Source organism: Garra rufa, chromosome 9, assembly GCF_049309525.1.
Source record: "Garra rufa chromosome 9, GarRuf1.0, whole genome shotgun sequence".
Taxonomy (NCBI): Eukaryota; Metazoa; Chordata; class Actinopteri; order Cypriniformes; family Cyprinidae; genus Garra; species Garra rufa.
In genome coordinates this window covers 51493782-51514601 of record NC_133369.1, presented here as the reverse complement: position 1 = coordinate 51514601, position 20820 = coordinate 51493782, and the positions used below count along the sequence as shown (strand labels likewise).

Genomic DNA, 20820 nt, shown 5'->3' with positions numbered 1-20820 from the left:
GAACTGCTGCATGATTGTCATGTGATAACTTTGTTAAATAATGTCCATGATAAATTTAAAACTCTTGTTTTGTCACTGTCTTTTTAATTAGAAAGAGTTAAAAACATTCCGGATATTTAGTAGAGTGAACCACTGAGAGTTATGAAAGAAGAATGGAACAGCAGTGACACAAACTTACATTTTAAATGTTAATAAAACGATCTAAAATCCAAGTCCAAGTAATATATAAACATCCAATGGGTTTAGTTTACTGTAATCCTGTTGAGGCAAAATGAGAAGATTCAGAGATGTAATGACAGAAGTAACAATATGAGACTCAAATGTCACAATTATTTTTGAAAAACATAAATATTTGCAATTAGCAAGTCTCTCATTGTTTATTAAACGTTTAATATTTTAGATATTTAAGAGGAACCAGTAAATCCACTCAATGAATAAGTATGTATTATTGAAAGAAACACAACAAAATGCCTCTCATGCTTCTAATTTGTTTTATTGACTTTAAGCAAGTAATTAAGTTACATTACAAATGTACAGGAGTTAAAATAATATATTGATTTATTAATCTGGAAATAAAGAAAAGACTCCACTCAGCATTTCACTGATAACGATTTTCCATTGACCTCAAACATGATTCTCTGTACCTTCAATACAGTTCAATTCACACAGTTTTACTTTTGAAATGTGTGATGCAGTTAAAAAATAAATCCTAAACCCAGGACAGAGAGGCTGAGTGAATGTGGTGAGGACTCTGTGAATGAGGGTCATTGTGTTAGAGACTCTGTAGAAACAAAGAGTTCCTGCACCATGATCCACATACACTCCTATTCTAGAGGAGCTGGAGACTACAGACAGTTTAGTCTTTTTGCTATTGTGCCAGAATGAACATCTGGATGGAGAGCAAATTAATCTCCAAGACTGAGTGTTGCGTCCAAAAATACATTCATTTTCTTCTCCCTTCCTGCTGATGCTTTTATATGACACTGATATTCCCACCTTACCACTCCACTCAACCTCCCAGTAACAGCGTCCACACACACTCTCTCTACACAACACCTGCTCCACAGTATCAAATCTGCCTGGATGACCAGGATACGGCTGGACTGTGTTAGTGTATGTTATCACTCTGTTCCTCTCAGACAGACACATTTTTTTATGTGCTGTATTTATGTCCAGAGTGAACTGATGGGAATCTGATGGAAACAAAACAAATATGAATATAATGTTTAGAAACATTAACAAATGCAAGAGTTTTATTTTTATTCATTCATTAATTTTATTCAACTTTAAGATTCACAGAGAAATTGTTTTTATTTAAAGTGTTAATCAGACTATAAAGGGGTATATTAATGCAGTAGTGTGTGGGTGAGTGTGGAAAAACTTACATTGTAAAAATTCCTCCCGGGTCTTGGGCTCAGACGTGGGAAAGATCTCAATGTATGTTACTGTCAATATTAATAAAAGTACAAAGAAAAATAAATGTAAATCTATTTAATATTTAATTTTTACTGACATTACATAAATTATCCAGTACTTACATTTACCAGTTATCTTCTCTATCTCCTCTCTGCAGAAACGCTCCAGTTTCTCTCTCAGGTGAGTAACAGATTTACCAACATCATCAAAAGAAAGATGAGAACTGACAGTGATGCTGGGTGAGTCTGTAGATCCAGGAGAAGAGAGAGACTGGAAACTCTACACACACACACACACACACACACACACACACACACACACACATGTTGGGTTTACATGTTTTATGGGGACATTCCATAGGCGTAATGGTTTTCATACCATACAAACCGTATTTTCTATGGCCCTACACCTACCCTACACCTAAACCTAGCCCTCACAGGAGATTGTGCACACTTTTTCTTCCTCAAAAAAACTCATTGTGCATGATTTATAAGCCTGTTCCCTCATGGGGACTTAAGAAATGTCCCCACAAGGTCAAATTTTACTGGTATTACTATCCTCGTGGGGACATTTGGCCCCCCTAACTTGATGAATACCCGGTGCACGCACACACACACACACACACACACACACACACACACACACACACACAATAGAAGACACAATAGAAAAATCAGCTAAAGACACATAAACGTTTGATAGAAACACAATCTTTGTACAACATGCTCTTCCCTTAAGACCACTGTCCTGTTTGTCAGATCTATGTTACCTGGATGAAATGGATGTCATCAACTGTTTGTGAAAGCTGCTCCAGCTCAACATCTCTCCTCCTCAGATCATCAATCTCCTGTTCTAGTCGCTTCAGTCGTCCTTCAGCTCGACTCACTGCAGCCTTTTCTCGATCCCTGATCAACTGTGTCACCTCAGAGCGGCTTTTCTCAATGGAGCGGATCAGCTCAGTAAAGATTCTCTCACTGTCCTCCACTGCTGCCTGTGCAGAGCGCTGTTAGGACACACAGAGAGAGAGAAGCATTAGAATCAGTCCATTCACTCAGCTCTTACTGCTACCTCACAAAGCTTGTTCCCCACAGTGGGCTTCAGTGGGACTGAAAGAGCTCCAGCACTGGCTCCTCACTGACTGACTGGAGAAGAGTCCTAACTGAGTCTGAAACAGCTCTATAGCAGCCAGCAGTTGTTCTTCTGCTCAAAACTCACCTTATGAGACTCTACAGTCCCTCTCAGCTTCTCAAGCATCTTCTGTCTCTCCTTGATCCTCTTCTGAAAATCTCTCTGTGTTTCCTCCAACTGTCTCTGTTGGGAAGTTTTAATGTTATACATGCATGTAGCTCAAATGCTTTTTAGACATCAGTCATTGTAGTAGTCACACTGCTATAATCCAGTGGCTCACACTGGTTCTGGGGACCCACAGCTCTACAGATTTTGCATGTCTCTTGTCCTTCTCTCTGGTCCTTTAAGCTGATTATCAAAATCTGGTTTGTTAATTATAAAAACGTGCAAAGTGGTTCCCCAGGACTGAAGCTGGGATACACTACAATAATAAAACATATTTTGAATGCATTTGACATTAATTTAAGCATTTTCTTTATTTCATACCTGTTTCTCAGTCCTCGCTGCTGCAACTGATATAGTGCTGTGATTTTTGTGTTTATCCACCACACACAGCAAGCAAATACATTTCTGTTCACTACGACAGAAGACCTCTAGTAGTTTCTCATGTTGAGGGCAGATCATCTCCTGCAGTCGTCCAGTGGCGTCCATTAGATTGTGTCTCTTACCTTTGAAGAAAGTCTCATGTTGTTCAAGATGATTTTGACAGTAAGAGTTCAGACACACCAGACAGGACTTTATGGCTTTGTTTTTGTCCCCAGTACAAACGTCACACTCCACATCTCCAGGTTCAGAGCAACATTGATCAGGATGAACATCTTGTAGTTTTGTATTCTTGAGTTTCTCCAGCACTTCAGCCAGCATGGTGTTTTTACCTAAAACAGGTCTTGGAGTGAAGGTCTGTCTGCACTGAGGGCAGCTGTAGCCCTTCTGATCTTCCTGATCCCAGACGCCTGTAATACAGCTCATACAGTAACTGTGTCCACAGGCGAGGGTCACTGGATCCTTCAGCAGATCCAGGCAGATTGAACAGCTGAACTGATCATGAGCCAAAGAAACACTGGATTCTGCCATTTTAATAGATAAAATAGTAGCTCACAAACATCCTAGCCTTTAGAAACAGACGGAGTCAAACCCAAATAACGCTGATTCACTAAAGCAGGAAATAGGAGTAAGTTTCACTTTTCACTGAACTGAAAGTAGGAGGGGCTAACAGAGAGAAAAGTGACTCATTATAAGCCAGTCGTTTAAATAACATCAGATACACACAACTTCGATATGAGTCTTATACGTTGAAGTTTACTTCACCTGATCACCTGACAATGCGTTCATTTGACACACCCTGTCATCAACACTGCAGCCATGCATATAAGCAAATCTAGAAAAATATGGTACATTTCTAAACACTGAACGAGAAATGACTTAAGTATAAATAAAAAATTAAATGCAGAAATACATTAATAAATGTAATAAAAAAATTACAAAGATAGCACAATTGAAACTTTTGCCACTTTTGACAAAATTATTTATTCATTCATTTAGCCTATGCATATCTGCATTTATTTATTTATTTGTTTATTTCAGCATTTATTTATTTATTTATTTATTTATTTATGTATTTCTACATTTATTTATCCATTTATTTATGTAATTCTACATTTATTTATTTATTTATTTCTACTCAAGTCATTTCTCCTCCTCAATAAAATTCACCTATACTTAGTAATTAATATATGACAGCTTTTGAGTGCTTGACTAACGTGACCTGCCCGAACTAACGCTGTGCTCCATTTATGGAGGAAGAATAGCAGTGACACAAACTTACATGTAAATAATTAGACCAGTGGTTTTAAGGGTGAACTATCCTCATGTATTACAAACAATTGAGCAAGCAGCAGTCTTAAAGGGATAGTTTAATGAAAATTTGATGTTTATCTGCTTACCCCCAGGGCATCCAAGATGTAGGTGACTTTGTTCCCTCAGTAGAACACAATCGAAAATTCTTAACTCCAACCGTTGCAGTCTGTTAGTGATTTAATGGCAGTGGATGGGCTCCAGACCTTTAAAAGTAAAGAACAACATGCACAGACAAATCCAAATTACACCCTGCGGCTCGTGACGACACATCGATGTCCTAAGACATGAAACGATCAGTTTTTGCAAGAAACTGAACAGAATTTATATCATGTTTTACCTTTGATATACAGCAATGTCCAACTCAGCTCAGCATCCGTCTCATTACATGTGTACGCGCTCTGTGTAACCCAAGGACTTTTCCTGAATGAAGGGATGAAAAAAAAAACGCTCAGCTAGCCAGTCTGATTCACAACATTCATCACATCTTAATTGCGCTGGAGGCATACAGCGCACACATGTCGAGACCAGCTAGCTGAGAAAAATTTAACGTAAACACTGGAGGAACAGCGATCAACTAAACCTAATACAAAAACAAAACACAATCAACAATATTCAAAAGGAAATTACAACACTTCATTTTTATTTTAATCCTATTAAAATAATAAAAACATTAATAAGTCCCATATTAAAAACCTCTGCAATTACCTGCAAGGCAGCAAGCAATCCTGAACTATTTTCCACACACTGTAAACCCGAATAAGTTCAGACTACTCAAATGATTTGAGGAAAGTGATTCCCTCAGTTCGTTTGAGTAATGGGAAATCGACAACTCGATTAATTGAGTTAACCAAATGTGGTCTCTTCATTGAATTAACTTATATGTTTAAGTACAGATAACTTAAAACAGCTAATAGACTAAACTTCAGAAATTTTCATCTTATATATTCTTTACTTGTATTAAATAATTTATAAATTATTAAAACAAGTTTTTTTCCCACATCAACCACTTTATTAGGCTTATTCTGCATTTACATTACATTGCTTATAAAGGTAAGCACCTATTTTGTAACAGTAAGCTCACATTTTTAAAAGACATGAACAACAAAATCATGAGCTCATTTTTAACAGTAAAAATCATATTTTTGTCTATAAGCTCACATTCAGTCATTTTTAAGACACATGAAAAAAAAAAATCATAAACTCACATTTTTTAGAAAACCTTAACTCATTTTTAACACAAAGTATTTTTGACTGTAAGCTCACATTTTTAAAAGACACATAAACAAAATAGCTAATTTTTAACAGTAAGCCCACATTTTTAAAAAGACACAAACATCATGAGCCACATTTTTAGAAGACAGGAACTAATTTTTACAGTAAACTCTTATTTTTGAATGTAAACTCACATTTTATCACATATTTAAAACAGGTCATTTTTAACAGTAAGCTCACATTTTTAAAAGATGTGAACAACAAAATAATCTAATTTTTAACAGTACACTGTTTTTAAATGTAAACTTATTTTTTTAAATCACATTTTTACAAGACATTAACAACCAAATGTAAAGGTGATTTAGATTTTTTTTTTCTCAGATGACAAGCACAAAAACAGTAGCACATAAATTTGTCCAAACAGAAGGCACATTGATCCAGGAAGGTCACGTAGATTGTCCATCACCACTTTTCCCTCAGTTACTATACCAAATGAGAGGCGCAAATGCAGAGTTGAGAGGCTGAAGAGTAGTCCCATCTTCAGCTATCCCCACTGGCACGTCATGATTCGAGCTGCGATCATCAGACATCTAGTGAAGATGAATAAACATTATCAAATTAAAGTTAATTCACATACATGCAAGCTCATATAGATTTCAAACACTGCAACTTAACCTCAAGGAACAGTTCACTCAAAATTTAAAATTCTCACCCACATGTCGTTCCACACCCCTAACACCTTCGTTCATATTCCAAACAGAAATGAAGATATTTTTAATGAAATCCAAGAGATTTCTGTTTCTCCAGAGATCCAGTGTAACATATTTAAGGTCCAGAATGATAGGAAAGGCATTAAAAAAAATCCATGTGGCTTCAGTGGTTTAAACTCAATTTTATGAAGCAGCACGTGTGTTTAGTACAAAAATTCTAATTTACCACTATATTTACAAAATAATATTATTCGAGGCCAGTTCACACTTCAGATCTTGCGTGAACACAAAACATGCACTATAATGCTCTCGTGAACATGCATTGCAAATCTGTATTTTTAATAGTTTGTTTCGTGCAAACAAAGCATGTACATTGTTTTATAAAATGGAGGTTAAACCACTGGAGCCACATGTAAATGTGTACTTTAATGTATTTCTTAACTTTTGTCCCTCTATGGAGGAATGGAAACCTCTTGAATATTATTATTTTTTAAATCTTAATTTGTGTTCCAAAGAGGAACAGAAGTTTTACGGATGTGGAATGACTTGAGTGTGAGTAATTAATGACAAAATTCTCATTTTTGGGTGAAATAACCCTTTAGATTAAAATGTATATATTGTGTGTGTGTGTGTGTGTGTGTGTGTGTGTGTGTGTGTGTGTGTGTGTGTGTGTCTTTTTAAAATTATTTTCTACATGGAATACTTACCAAAAAGAAGAAATGAAGAAATCTCCAAACATCTCCAAACAAGAGAGGTAGTGTAGTCCTTGGAGCAAAAGTGTTCAGCCCTCAGCTGGCTCTAACAACTTCTGTGGGGTAATAAAATTTTTATTAAATCCAACCACTTTTACTACATTTTTTTAAATGAAATGTATAACAGCATTTAAATCAGGGGTGTCAAACTCAATTCTTGGAGGGACTGAGCCCTGCACAGTTTAGATGCAATCCTAATCCTAAAGTTAACGTTGTTACCTTAAACGTACATTCACAGGGACATGGCAAACATACACAGCTCTGCTAATGGTAACTTGATTTAAAAAAAAATTCAGGTAAGATTAAATACATTTGATAAAATCTATAAAAACGAAAATGTAATATTATGCACCAAGAACACATTACATCAACAGAATTATTAATTAAAAATATATTCCTATCTCTATAAATGTGTCATTTCGTTAATTTTTAGCCTCGCATTGTTCTCCTCATAAAACCTTTAAGTGGGGAAAGGACTGCGATTTTTAGTAAACATGATTGGTCACAGATATTGGTCAAAGATATTCCTAAAATGACAACGTCTTCAAGCGGCAACCCAATTTTACACCAAAAGTATATGAAAAGTATATCAAGTATAATTAATAATTTCACAAATAACACACAGGGACATTTCAGTGAGCCTGGGAGTAAATTATACTCAAAGTTAGAGCCACACGGATGCAATATACTGTTAACTTTACCTCACGTATTTTTATTCTCAACTGTTTATGATCATTTAAGACATAAATGACAAAGAGTTTACGTGAATAATCACCAAGTGCCTCATTTTGAAATATTTTTCCGTGTATTTGACCGTTTAGGTGCGCACCTTGAGGTAAAAGCGAACTTTAACGTTAACATGTCCGTGTTCTGCTCCGTCTCTGAGCGCATACACAGAACAGAACAAGTTCTCATTATCGCTTTTAAAAACACAACATCAAAGAAACATTAATAAATTGAGCACTTCAAAACGTACAGGCGTGTTAAACATATGCTGCGTCCCAATTCGCCTACTTATACTACGCCCTAAAAGTATGTACTCTTTTTGTGAAGAAAAAGTACATACTTTTGAGTATGTAGCAGAATAGTAGGCGAGTTTTGGGACATACTACTTCGTCATAACTGCTTTTTTAACGGACGCTCTGTTGCTTAATCCTGTCACTGTTTAAACTGCCCTGTCAATCATCACAGTTAACAGTTGGTTAACATTATCTACATTTCGTTTAATTTAATTTCCTACCGTATTAGAGAGAAATTAAGAGGCACGTTCTTTCAGAAGTCTTTCATGCCGAGAACTCTTCTGCTCGTGTTTGCATAATTATGCATTTAAACGTTAATGACCAAACCTATCATTATAAAAGTTCATAATGTTGCTGCACATGAAATATAACGAGGGTAACATTTAAAAAATATATTTTTTATCAGGTTACACACTGATTATTTATCACTCAAACCCCTTTCTCTATCTGTCCGTTGGTCGCGCATATCCTCCATGTTTGTAGTTTTTTAACACTTTTTATGCGTGTTTGTAGTTCTAATCGAATCCTCGTTCACGGCGCAGTGTGTTGTGGGCAATATTAGCCGTTAGAGTGTGCATTGATCCGCACTTCGAATTCTGAGGTTAAGTAGTAGACCATCCGGGAATCTTTGGAATACTTTTTCAAACATACTACGATTTGGGACATACTAATTCTATTTTCGAATACTATTTAGGACGGATAGTATGCGAATTGGGACGCAGCAATTAATTTACCAGCGTAATCCATGGGCCTTCATCACGACTCCATCCCTGTCTCTGCCTGCTTGGCTGCTTCACGACCGCCTGCCTGCAAGTGCCGCTGAGCTGGGGGAGGAAAACAGAAAGTTAAGCGGGAAATTCAAATGTTCTTACAGAAAGTTAGAAACTCAGGCGTGTTTATAACTACAAAAATTAAACGGCAACCAAGGGAAATTTAGACTTATATTTTACCATTAACCTACCTGTGTAACGTCACTCTAAAAAATCTTTCACAACGACTCTCTTCCCCCTGTTTTCCCGCCAGCATACTTGTGCTGCTACTGAAGCAAAACGGAAAAATAACATTAGAATAAAGTGTAAATCAATTTAGAAAAATGTATATAAGCATTTTCTCTACTTACTAATTTAACTTGTGTCTTTCTTCTGTCAGATGGTTTCTGCTAGTGCCTCTGTTCTGCTGCTGCTTCAGCAAATTTCAGCATGACAAGAAAAAAATTACCGCCTTATGTCATATAACTTATATCGACCAATCAGCGTGGTTGTCAAAGCAGAATTTCAAGCGCGACCAATCATTTTAAACAAAGACATGGTGAACCTTTCAAATTAATTAAAATGTTGAGTTCAGAGAACTTAAAATATTAATTTAAAAGTTTTTTGTTGCCAAATGAGTAAGTTAACCACACCTGTTTAAGTTTTGATGCCAAAACTTGCCATTTTAAGTAATGTCAAGTTATATTAACTTAATTTCTTTATTAATGACAACAGTGGGGTTTGCAGGTATTCCAGATCAAGGAAGAATGAGCGTGACCATCGGCAAACATCAAAGAAGAATGAGTGTGGCCGTCGACCAACAAATCCACGATGTTTACATCTACCTTAAAAACATAATACTCTTATTTAATAAAACCCGTCTTTGTTAGCAAAACAACCAATGTTTATTTAGCATACCTGCTCACCCAGACCATATACATAATTAGACACAGAGGTACTACCAGACAGCACGATGTTTGCATCTGCATTAAAAACAATACCCTAGGTTAATTAAAAAAGCTTTGTGAACATGAAGCTAAACAATCAATATTTACTTAGCCTACCTGCTAACCCAGACCATGTTCGTGCACAGCCAAACAAGGAACGTGCCACCCGACAGCACGCGTCCACACAACAGATCGGACCCCGTCTGCAGGCCTACTTTCAGATGCCTGCTTAAAAGATGTACACTACCTGCATAGCCACACCCCCATTATTAGCCACGACCCCGGCTACATTCTTCCCCCCAGGAATTCAACGGCGACCCGCCGATGCACACATGCACAAGAAATTACCCCCGAGAACAGCACCTCAATTTCCAGGGTTACAACTCCTCTACTGATGCAACTAGCGTCCTAGGCAGTCTATATGGATTTGAGTGCTGACCCGCTGTAGTTCTTCTAGAACGCCTCAGCTCTAAAGGCTGAGTCTCTAATACAGCGGAACTATCCAAAGTACCATCCTCAACCGGCACTTCACAATCCCCTGGCAATAAAACACAGGAGGCCAAATCACTATCTGAATCAGTATCAGACCCACTGCTGGAACTAACTGCATCATCAGACGCAATAGGATCTACATCACTTAATACCGGGTCAATCAATGCCTTACGCATTTCCATCCGATGCACCTGCTTCACCAGCCCTGCCTGAGACACAGGAGCAACAGAGTACACAGCACCCTGCTCCCCGGGTTCACGGACCACCTTATACAAACATGAATCATACACATCCTGAATTTTATTTCGTCCACGAGGATGGTTTTTAAGATAAACCAGCTCACCCTTTCTAAACCCCTGATCATTTATCCTACCCTCATAGCGTCTGTTACGGCGAGCAACCTTTTCTCTCAGCCTCTCCTGAACCTCACCATATGCTGCCTGAAGCCTACCTTGATGTTCAACAATCCACTGTTCAGGCGTCTCTGCAGTCTCTTCCAACTGATTTAACAAAAAATCAACAGGTAATTTGGGTTCGCCTCCAAACATTAGGAAATATGGGCTCATACCAGTAGAACAGTGCACGGTGGTGTTATAAGCGTAGGCAAGCTGTGGCAGATGTTGAGGCCACCGCTGCTTTTTTTCTGGTGGCAAAGTCCGCAACAGGTCATGGAGAGTTCGGTTAAAACGTTCGCACTGCCCATTACCCTGTGGACGGTAAGAAGTAGTGCGACTCTTCTGTAAACCGTAAATCTTACATAATTGACCAATTAGGTTACTCTCAAAATTTCGCCCTTGGTCTGAATGCAGACGACATGGGACCCCAAACAAATGAAACCAATGTCGGACCAAAACCTCCGCCACAGTGCTTGCTCGCTGATCCCGAGTCGGGATGGCTTGCGTGAACTTAGAAAAAACATCAGTGAGCACCAAAACATTTTCCCTCCCATCACTTGCAGCCTCTAACAAGGTAAAATCAATGGCCAAAATTTCATGAGGCCGGGATGCTTGCAACGTTCCCATAAAAGACCTCACCTTTGGTTGGACTGCTTTAGCAAGAATACATCGCTGACATTCCCTACACCACCGTTCCACATCTCTCATCATCCCTGGCCAATAACAGCGATGCTTCACTAATTCTGCTGTTCGATCTTTACCTTGGTGCCCATGACTGTCGTGCAAACTACTAAACACCTCCCTTTGAAGTTTTTGAGGCAACAGTAACTGATAAATCTCTCGATGGCCATCAGGTGTATACAATAAACGATAGAGGCACCCATCTTTCTCACGCAATCGATCCCACTGCCTAACCAGCTCCTTTACAGCTAGATCCCTACCAGCCAACTCTGAAGAACTTAACACACTACCTGCATCCCAAGCCTTTATAATAGGGCCAATAATTGGGTCTGCCTTCTGCAGATAAGAAAGGTCTTCCGGTGAGCGCCCAGGCAATGCAACAACTTCACTGGCACTCACCACTACCCGCTCTGGAGATCTTTCCCTTAACTGTTGTCGTAAAACTTGCGGAATTTCTTTTCCTGGCAACACATTATTCATAACCTGTCGAGACAATGCGTCAGCATTTTGATTTACTCTTCCTGGCCGGTACTTAATCACGTTAAAAGAAGCCAGTTGTGACAACCACCGCTGTTCCAAAGCACCCAGCTTTGAGGTCTGCAGGTGACAGAGAGGATTATTGTCGGTGTAAACAACAAAATTATTCCCCAACAAATACTCGCTAAATTTATCACATACAGCCCATTTCAGGGCCAAACACTCCAATTTCATGGAGCTGTAATTTTCCGTATTTCGCTCTGTCCTCCGCAGACCCCTACTAGCATACGCAATAGGTCGACGCTTCCCACCCTGCTCCTGGGACAAAATTGCCCCCAAACCCTGATGGCTTGCATCTATCTCCACCACAAAAGGCTTGTGGAAATCTGCATATGCAAGCACAGGTGCTGTAATCAGCTTTGTGAACATGAAGCTAAACAATCAATATTTACTTAGCCTACCTGCTAACCCAGACCATGTTCGTGCACAGCCAAACAAGGACGTGCCACCCGACAGCACGCGTCCACACAACAGAACGGACCCCGTCTGCAGGCCTACGTTCAGATGCCTGCTTAAAAGATGTACACTACCTGCATAGCCACACCCCCCATTATTAGCCACGACCCCGGCTACATCTGGCTTAGTAAACTCAATCGCCGGAAGGGGAAATCGGTGAAATGTCAACAGACCCGGATGAGTTCGCACAAGTCAACGTACTTTTTTAGCTTTAAATCGGTTTGAACAATCAGGATAAGCACAAGTAATTACCATTTTGAATAGCGGCTATATCCACAATCTCTGTGCACTGTGTAAACAATGAGTGTCGTACGTACACACGCGACAGATCGCTTCCGGAGTTTGCCTATACTACGCCAGAGCGTGTACACATGTAACGAGCTGGATGATGAGCACGCGCTCGGGACAGTTGTTGGACATGGCTGGATATCTAAGGTAAAAAAAAATTATATAAATACCGTTTAGTTTCACACAAAAACCAATCGTTTTGTGTCTTAGGACACCAATGTATCGTCACAAATCCCCAGGGTGTAATTTGGATTTGCCTGTGCATGTTTTTTTGTTTTTTTACTTTCAAAGGGTTTTTTTTGGTGCCCATCCACTAGCATTAAATTATTAACAGACTGCAGCAGTTTGAGTTAAAAATCTTTGTATGTGTTCTATTGAGGAAACAAAGTCACCTACATCTTCGATGCCCTGGGGGTAAGCAGATAAACATCAAATTTAAATTTTTGGGTGAACTAGCCCTTTAATGTCAAGCCAATAGAGGAGGACTGATTTTGACATCAAGACATCAATATTTTTAGTCTAAAATCTGATGTGTACAAATTTAGTTACACAAGCTTAATCTAATAATACTTAATGTTATAACTAGTGGTGGGCATAAAGATTTCAGTGTATGTTACAATGGAATAATAAATTAAAATACAGAAAACATTACATGTTAATCTATTTCATATTCATTTTGTACCCTTTTATGATACATAACTTAATTATGACAGTACACAAACGATCCAGTACTTACGTTTACAAGTTATCTTCTCTATCTCCTCTCTGCAGAAATGTAACAGTCTCTCTCAGATGAGAAACAGAAAGAAAGGTGAGAACTGACAGTGACGCTGGGAGAGTCTGTAGATCCATGAGGAACAGAGAGAGACTGGTAACCCTACATATACACAAAGACACAAGAGAAACACCAGCTAAAACACAATCTCTGTACATGCTTTTCTCTTCCTAAAGACCACTGTCCTGTTTGTCAGATCTCTGTTACCTGGAGGAAACCTAGTATTGGTAGGTTTAGGGTTAGGTGTGGGGGAGGGGTTAGGATTAGGGGTGGGGTTAGGATTAGGCAATCATGTAGCGATTTCAACGAGAGGGGGTAATAATTTGGCAGGGGTCGAAAATGGGACCAACACCGGCCGTCCAACAGGCGGTCGCCTACGGCCCCATTTTAAGGGGAGGGCCCCGTGGTCGCGAGGTTGTCATTTGGATTATTAGGTGCGTTCGAATTGAAGCAGCGCTGCGCAGAAAGATTCGTGCTTAAAAACTAGAGCTAAAGAGTGCAGACGGCTCTGCAAGCTTTCAAATCGTTCTTACGACCATACACCGATCGGTGTGCGCAACGCTACTTCAAGCCGTACGCACAGGCTACCTTCTGTCAACATAACTGGGGTGACGCACCAGCTGCACAGTGCGGTATATGTGTCGAAGTTTGGAAAAATCAGTCGGTGCGTTCAAATTTACCTCAATAGAACACGTGTTTACGTCTGTTTACAAACCTGCTGTCTAAAGAGAACATTTTAATAATATAGAGTGTTTGAAATAACTTTCTTTTGTGATCTGACGTGGTTTCACATCACAGAATAAGGCTAAATAATTGTTTAATATAGTATGCTATATTCTATAAAGTGATAAAGGCTGTTGATTAGCATTGCGTTGCATCTAGTTTATTCATTTAAAATACCGAATATGGCTTGAAGAACAGAGATAAATCGTACAGATATGACTGTTTCACCAGTTAAAAAAAACGTCTTTGTCCATATTAGGGATTTCTTGTATGAATGAAGCATTGCATTACACGTTTGCACTCACTAATGCTCACAACACCTTATTTTGTGGTTAATAAATAAATAATAGGAATTATAATACTTCAATAAGAGTTTTTTTTCTCTAAGTGAATGCAAGATTTTCTGAGAAAAATATGATTAATAAGAAATTATTTTATAATAAATCCTTATACCTTTCTAAACATTTATAGTTTAATTATTCACATTAAAAACATCACTGTGGCCAAATTGTGTAGCCCTACAAACAGGCATAAAGTGTTCTTTATAATTTGAGGTAAAGTCTGAAATTCTTTTGTTACAGTACAGATTTTGTTGTTATGGTTTAGATTTTGGAATTTACCTAATATTGTCTCTCAGAATAGTATCTTGAATTGTCTTGTTACACATTAATGCTATTTTTAAATTATTTGAAATTAAATAAAAGTGAAGTTAGAAATGGAATCCAAACAATATCTTCCCAGAGCTGTAAAAAGGGATGTTTTGACTGCTACATAATATTTATTGCTGTAGTACTTTGTTTTATACATGTAATAATGCCCATAATCACAGACAGACTTGTCATACAAGGACAAATTGAAACACATGTAGCATGTTATGTTAAATTACAGACCCAGATCCAGTGTCTAATGCAATGAAGTTTTTTTTTTTTGTGATCATCAATCAATCCTTAAAAATAAGCACAATAGCCTTCATGTCATATCATTTATGAATTTTAGGCCTATATTTATATTTTGTCTACGATCTATTTATTTTATTCAGTTTTTGTGTATACTTAATTTATATTTTATTTATTTGACTTTTTTACTTTCTTGGATCTGTTTACTCAAGTTGACTTGCACTTCAATTTTTTTTTTTTTTTTATTGTTTAAATATTTTACATATGTTTTTTAATTGTGTTACAACTAATACACATTCACACTTAAATATTGAAATAGTCATTTTATGTGCTTTATGTGACAGTTTTTTAGACTAGTGGGGTCCATTTGCATTATCTTGCCTAGGGCCCCACAAACCTACAGGCCAGCACTGGAGAGAAGCATTAGAATCAGTTCATTCACTCAGCTCTTACTTCTGCCTCACACAGCTTGTTCCCCACAGTGGGCTTCAGTGGGACTGAAAGAGCTCCAGCACTGGCTCCTCACTGACTGACTGACTGGAGGAGAGTCCTAACTGAGTCTGAAACAGCTCTTCAGCAGCCAGCAGTTGTTCTTCTGCTCAAAACTCACCTTGTAAGTCTCTACAGCCTCTCTCAGCTCCTCAAGCTCCTTCTGTCTCTCCTGGATTCTCTGGCAGCATTTTCTCTGGGATTCCTCCAACTGTCTCTGTTGGGAAAGTTTGTTGTTCAATATACTGTAGATGTTTGGTAGTTTAAGAACTGAAGTGTTAGTATTACAAAACTTTTTTGATATTAGCCATTACTATTTAGATAGCCTAGTAATTAAATATTTTCCTAATTTTCCAAGTTAGAAGTAAATGTTTACTAGAAAACACTTGGCACTGCATGGTAAATGAAAACCCTTTAGTATAATATATTTACAAATTTATCACACTAAATATTAATATTGCATTGGAGCTCTAATATCAGTTCAAACCTGTTTCTCAGTCCTCTCTGCTGCAGCTGATACAGTCTTATGGTTTTTGTGTTCATTTATTGTACAAGGATAACATATACACTGCTGATCAGTGCGACAGAAAATCTCCAGTAGTTTCTCATTTTGAAGGCAGATCATCTCCTGCAGTCGTCCAGTGGCGTTCATTAGTTTGTGTTTCTTGCCTTTGAAGAAAGTCTCATGTTGTTCAAGATGATTTTGACAGTAAGAGTTCAGACACACCAGACAGGACTTGATGGCTTTGTTTTTGTCCACAGTACAGACGTCACACTCCACATCTCCAGAGCCAGCATGAGCAGGGCGAGCAGCTTGTAGTTTTGTCTTCTTGAGTTTCTCCAGCACTTCAGCCAGCATGGTGTTTTTACCTAAAACAGGTCTTGGAGTGAAGGTCTGTCTGCACTGAGGGCAGCTGTAGACTCCCTTCTGATCATCCTGATCCCAGACGCCTGTAATACAGCTCATACAGTAACTGTGTCCACAGGGAATGGTCACTGGATCCTTCAGCAGATCCAGACAGATTGAACAGTTGAACTGATCCTGAGCCAAAGAAACACTAGATACTGCCATTTTACTGCACAAACAATGACTCACAATCAGACTAGCCCTTAAAAACAGGGATAAAAACCCACAAAACTGCTGAATCCTACACGCAGACTGAGCAGGAAGTGATGAGTTTTAATTTCACTGAACTGAAGTAGGAGTGGCCAAAAGAGGGAGGCTCCCTTCTGATCATCCTGATCCCAGCAGCCTGTAATACAGCTCATACAGTAACTGTGTCCACAGGTAATGGTCACTGGATCCTTCAGTAGATCCAGACAGACTGAACAGCTGAACTCATCCTGAGCCATTGAAATACTGGATTCTGCCATTTTAAAACACAAAATAGTAGCCCAAAACAGTCTAGCTTTTAGAAACAGGAGTAAAACCCAAAGAAAGCAGATTCCAACAACAAGAAAAAGCAGGAAGTATAAGTTTCACTTTTCACTGAACTGAATGTAGGATGGGCTAAGAGAGAAAAGCGAAGTGACTTATTAAAAGCCAGTCTTTTGAACAACATCAGATACATCAGATACAATACCACCTGCATTTAAATGTGTGAATTTGTAATACAAATATATTTTGTGTGAGTGTAAAGCTTTGCTGCACAATGTGTCTCTTCCACAAGAGAACCATAAGATTAAAAATGCATGTCAGGTTTATCAGAAATGGTGACTTCCAGGATCATTGTGTTCACTGTTGACTGTGCAGGGAATAGGCCCATCTGTGTACATTTACAGTTCAGGGAACAACATTTCAGACATGACGAACAGTAATATGCCAAACACTTAAACGGAAAAGTTTACAATTGTCCACAATCTATGATGGTTGGTGTACAATCTTTAGTGCCCAGTTCTCCCATTTGTTTCACAACACCTATGCCATATTTGACAAAGCCAAATGCAACGTGTTTGAAATCTAAGTGTTATGCTTTTTTGAGGATGATGAAGAACTGACAGCTGTTGGTATCTCTTCTACAATTGTCCATGAACAGCAGCCCTGGTTCTGTGTGAAGCCCTCACTTCATTTTTTTCATCTTCAAACATCTTTCCATAGATGGATTTTCCTCCAGTTCCATCATGGTTGGTTATATCACCTCCCTGACATACAAAGTCAGGGAAGTTTCTGTGGAAAATGGAGCTGCAGTAACCAAAGCCCATTTCCCCAATGCATAAAGCCCAGATGTTTTCTGGTGTTTTAGAAACAAAGTGAGTGAAAAGATACTTTACAATTATTCCTGATGGTTCTTCATCTACAGCTCAATTGTGGTATTAATTAATTTATTAGAATGGATCTAAAACCTAAATTATAATTGAATGGATCTAAAATATTCTTTGCAAAATATCTCTACAATATATTATGGCAGATCACACAGTTTAACTGATCCTTTATTATTGTGTGTCTGAACATGGTTTTGTATGGTGACTTACACTGTAGAAACTCCTCTCCAGTCTGAGGAGTAAGAAAGATCTTAATGCATGTTACTATGGAATAAAAAACCCAAGAACAGAGAACATTATATTATGTTTCTCTCACAGATTAGACACAGATTTACCAACATCATCAAAAGAGAGGAGAACTAACAGTGATGCTGTGTGAGTCTGTAGATCCAGGAGGGACAGAGAGATGGCTATTCATATCTTCATTCAGGTAAATGACTCTTTCACTGTCGAACCCACTGTTGTTTAATACATGTTTAATATTTTAAGATAAAGAGGAACTTCTAAATACACTCAGTGAATATCTACATATTAATATATGACTGACGGAAACACAACAAAATGCCTCACATGCTTATAATTTGTTTTATTTAGATTATACAAGTAAATTAAGTCCACATTACTTTTGGTGTTGATGATAATATTTCCACATTAATCCTTTCACTCTAGTCTATCTTTATAAACATGAATCTGATTAATCTATGATTTACCAACTAATATAATCTCATGTTATTTCACTGACAGGAGTTCAGATAGTATATTTGTAGTATTCAGGTAGTATATTGAACTTGGTAATCAAAAGAAAAGACTCCAAATCAGCATTTCCCTGATATTGATTTACCATTCACTTCAAACATGTTTCTCTCTCCCATCAATACAGTTCAATTCTTACAGTTTTACTTTTGAAATGTGCGATCCAAACGTAAAACACAACCTAAACCCAGGATAGAGAGGCTGACTGAATGTGTTCTGGACTCTGTGAATGAGGGTCATTGTGTCAGAGACGCTGTAGAAGGACAGAGTTCCTGCACTGTGATCCACATACACTCCTATTCTAGAGGAGCTAGAGACTACAGGGAGATCAGTCTGTTTGTTACTGTGCCAGAATGAGCAACGAGAGTCAGAGCAGAACAAACTCCAGGACTGATTGTTATGCCCAAATCCAGAATCATTTCCCCAACCCTTTCTGCCGATGCTCTTATATGACACTGATATACACACCCCTATACTCCACTCAACCTCCCAGTAACAGCGTCCACACACACTCTCTCTACACAACACCTGCTCCCAATTCTGAAATCTATCTGGATGATCAGGATACGGCTGGACTTTTTGAGTGTATTCAATCACCCTGTTCCCATCAGACAGAGAAACGTTTTTATTCACTGTATTTATATCCAGAGTGAACTGATGGGAATCTGAAGGAAATAAACACATAATCTGCATAAGAAAATATTAAATAAAATATTAATATACAACAACTGCTGGATATTATTGTTTTAAACTGCATGTTAGTGTCATTCTAAGGGGTAAATCTTGTAGTTTTACATTAAGTGTAATAAATGAATGTGTGTGCATTTTTGTATAATGACTTACATTGTAGAAACTCCTCTCTGGTCTTGGGCTCAGAAATCGAAAAGATCTCAATGCATGTTACTATGGAATAATAAATAAATGTACAGAGACCATAATTGTACATACTGTAATTTAGATTTAAGAAAATACAGGGTGGGCCATTTATATGGATACACCTTAATAAAATGGGAATGGTTGGTGATATTAACGTCCTGTTTGTGGCACATTAGTATATGTGAGGGGGCAAACTTTTCAAGATGGGTGGTGACCATGGTGACCATTTTGAAGTTGGCCATCTTGGATCCAACTTTTGTTTTTTTCAATAGGAAGAGGGTCATTTGACACAAACTTATTGGGAATTTCACAAGAAAAACAATGGTGTGCTTGGTTTTAACGTAACTTTATTCTTTCATGAGTTATTTACAAGTTTCTGACCACTTATAAAATGTGTTCAATGTGCTGCCCATTGTGTTGGATTGTCAATGCAACCCTCTTCTCCCACTCTTCACACACTGATAGCAACACCGCAGGAGAAATGCCAGCACAGGCTTCCAGTATCCGTAGTTTCAGGTGCTGCACATCTCGTATCTTCACATCATAGACAATTGCCTTCAGATGACCCCAAAGATAAAAGTTTAACGGGGTCAGATCGGGAGACCTTGGGGGCCATTCAACTGGCCCACGACGACCAATCCACTTTTCAGGAAACTGTTCATCTAGGAATGCTCGGACCTGACACCCATAATGTGGTGGTGCACCATCTTGCTGGAAAAACTCAGGGAACATGCCAGTTTCAGTGCATAAAGAGGGAAACACATCATCATGTAGCAATTTCAAATATCCAGTGGCCTTGAAGTTTCCATTGATGAAGAATGACCCCCTTAGACTTTTATCTTTGGGGTCATCTGAAGGCAATTGTCTATGGTGTGAAGATACAAGAGGTGTACAGCACCTGAAACTACGGATACTGGAAGCCTGTGCTGGCATTTCTCCTGCGGTGTTGCTATCAGTGTGTGAAGAGTGGGAGAGGAGGGTTGCATTGACAATCCAACACAATGGGCAGCACATTGAACACATTTTATAAGTGGTCAGAAACTTGTATATAACTCATGAAAGAATAAAGTTACGTTTTTCTTGTGGAATTCCCAATGAGTTTGATGTGTCAAATGACCCTCTTCCTATTGAAAAAACAAAAGTTGGATTCAAGATGGCCGACTTCAAAATGGCCACCATGGTCACCACCCATCTTGAAAAGTTTGCCCCCTCACATATACTAATGTGCCACAAACAGGACGTTAATATCACCAACCATTCCCATTTTATTAAGGTGTATCCATATAAATGGCCCACCCTGTATATTCAATATTATGTTTTCATTCTCTTTGCATATTTACATTATATTTCATGATGTCTGAGAATTCTGAGAGTACTTACATTTACCAGATATCTTTTTTATCTCCT

General features: G+C 38.3%; 2 protein-coding genes across 4 annotated transcripts in view; both read right to left on the bottom strand.

Moving 5' to 3' along the window:
• Window positions 1-488: 488 nt before the first annotated feature.
• On the bottom strand, window positions 489-16660 carry LOC141342452 (tripartite motif-containing protein 16-like). 3 transcript variants are annotated; one of them, XM_073846901.1, is made up of 7 exons: window positions 16330-16660; window positions 3031-3362; window positions 2632-2727; window positions 2186-2419; window positions 1539-1695; window positions 1386-1445; window positions 489-1193 (listed from the first exon to the last, which is right to left on the bottom strand). In XM_073846901.1, exons 1-7 carry the CDS (start codon window positions 16592-16594, stop codon window positions 625-627), a joined length of 1713 nt encoding a protein of 570 aa, XP_073703002.1. In that variant the 5' UTR covers window positions 16595-16660; the 3' UTR covers window positions 489-624. The 3 variants fall into 3 exon arrangements, with proteins under 3 accessions (XP_073703002.1, XP_073703001.1, XP_073703000.1); XM_073846900.1 differs by lacking the exons at window positions 2632-2727; window positions 3031-3362 and adding an exon at window positions 15644-15739 and having other exon boundaries at window positions 16010-16660; XM_073846899.1 differs by lacking the exon at window positions 16330-16660 and having other exon boundaries at window positions 3031-4461.
• A 1695-nt stretch (window positions 16661-18355) lies between these two features.
• The window catches only part of LOC141342418 (E3 ubiquitin-protein ligase TRIM16-like), a 3878-nt gene continuing 1413 nt past the window's right edge, over window positions 18356-20820 (bottom strand). Inside the window, exons 2-4 of the mRNA XM_073846862.1 lie at window positions 20794-20818; window positions 19381-19440; window positions 18356-19202 (exon numbers count right to left, since the gene is read on the bottom strand). Coding sequence (XP_073702963.1) covers window positions 18673-19202; window positions 19381-19440; window positions 20794-20818 — 615 coding nt within the window. The 3' untranslated portion in view covers window positions 18356-18672. The remainder of the gene's footprint in view (window positions 19203-19380; window positions 19441-20793; window positions 20819-20820) is intronic.

Bases quoted from the DNA above. Each gene is read 5' to 3' on its own strand.
- LOC141342452 (XM_073846901.1), bottom strand. From the start codon at position 16,594: ATGGCAGTATCTAGTGTTTCTTTGGCTCAGGATCAGTTCAACTGTTCA. The intron at 2,728-3,030 runs GTATGAAATAAA...ACTTCCCAACAG, and splicing joins CAGCGAGGACTGAGAAACAG to AGACAGTTGGAGGAAACACA. The intron at 1,696-2,185 runs GTAACATAGATC...GTGTGTGTGTAG, and splicing joins ATGACATCCATTTCATCCAG to AGTTTCCAGTCTCTCTCTTC.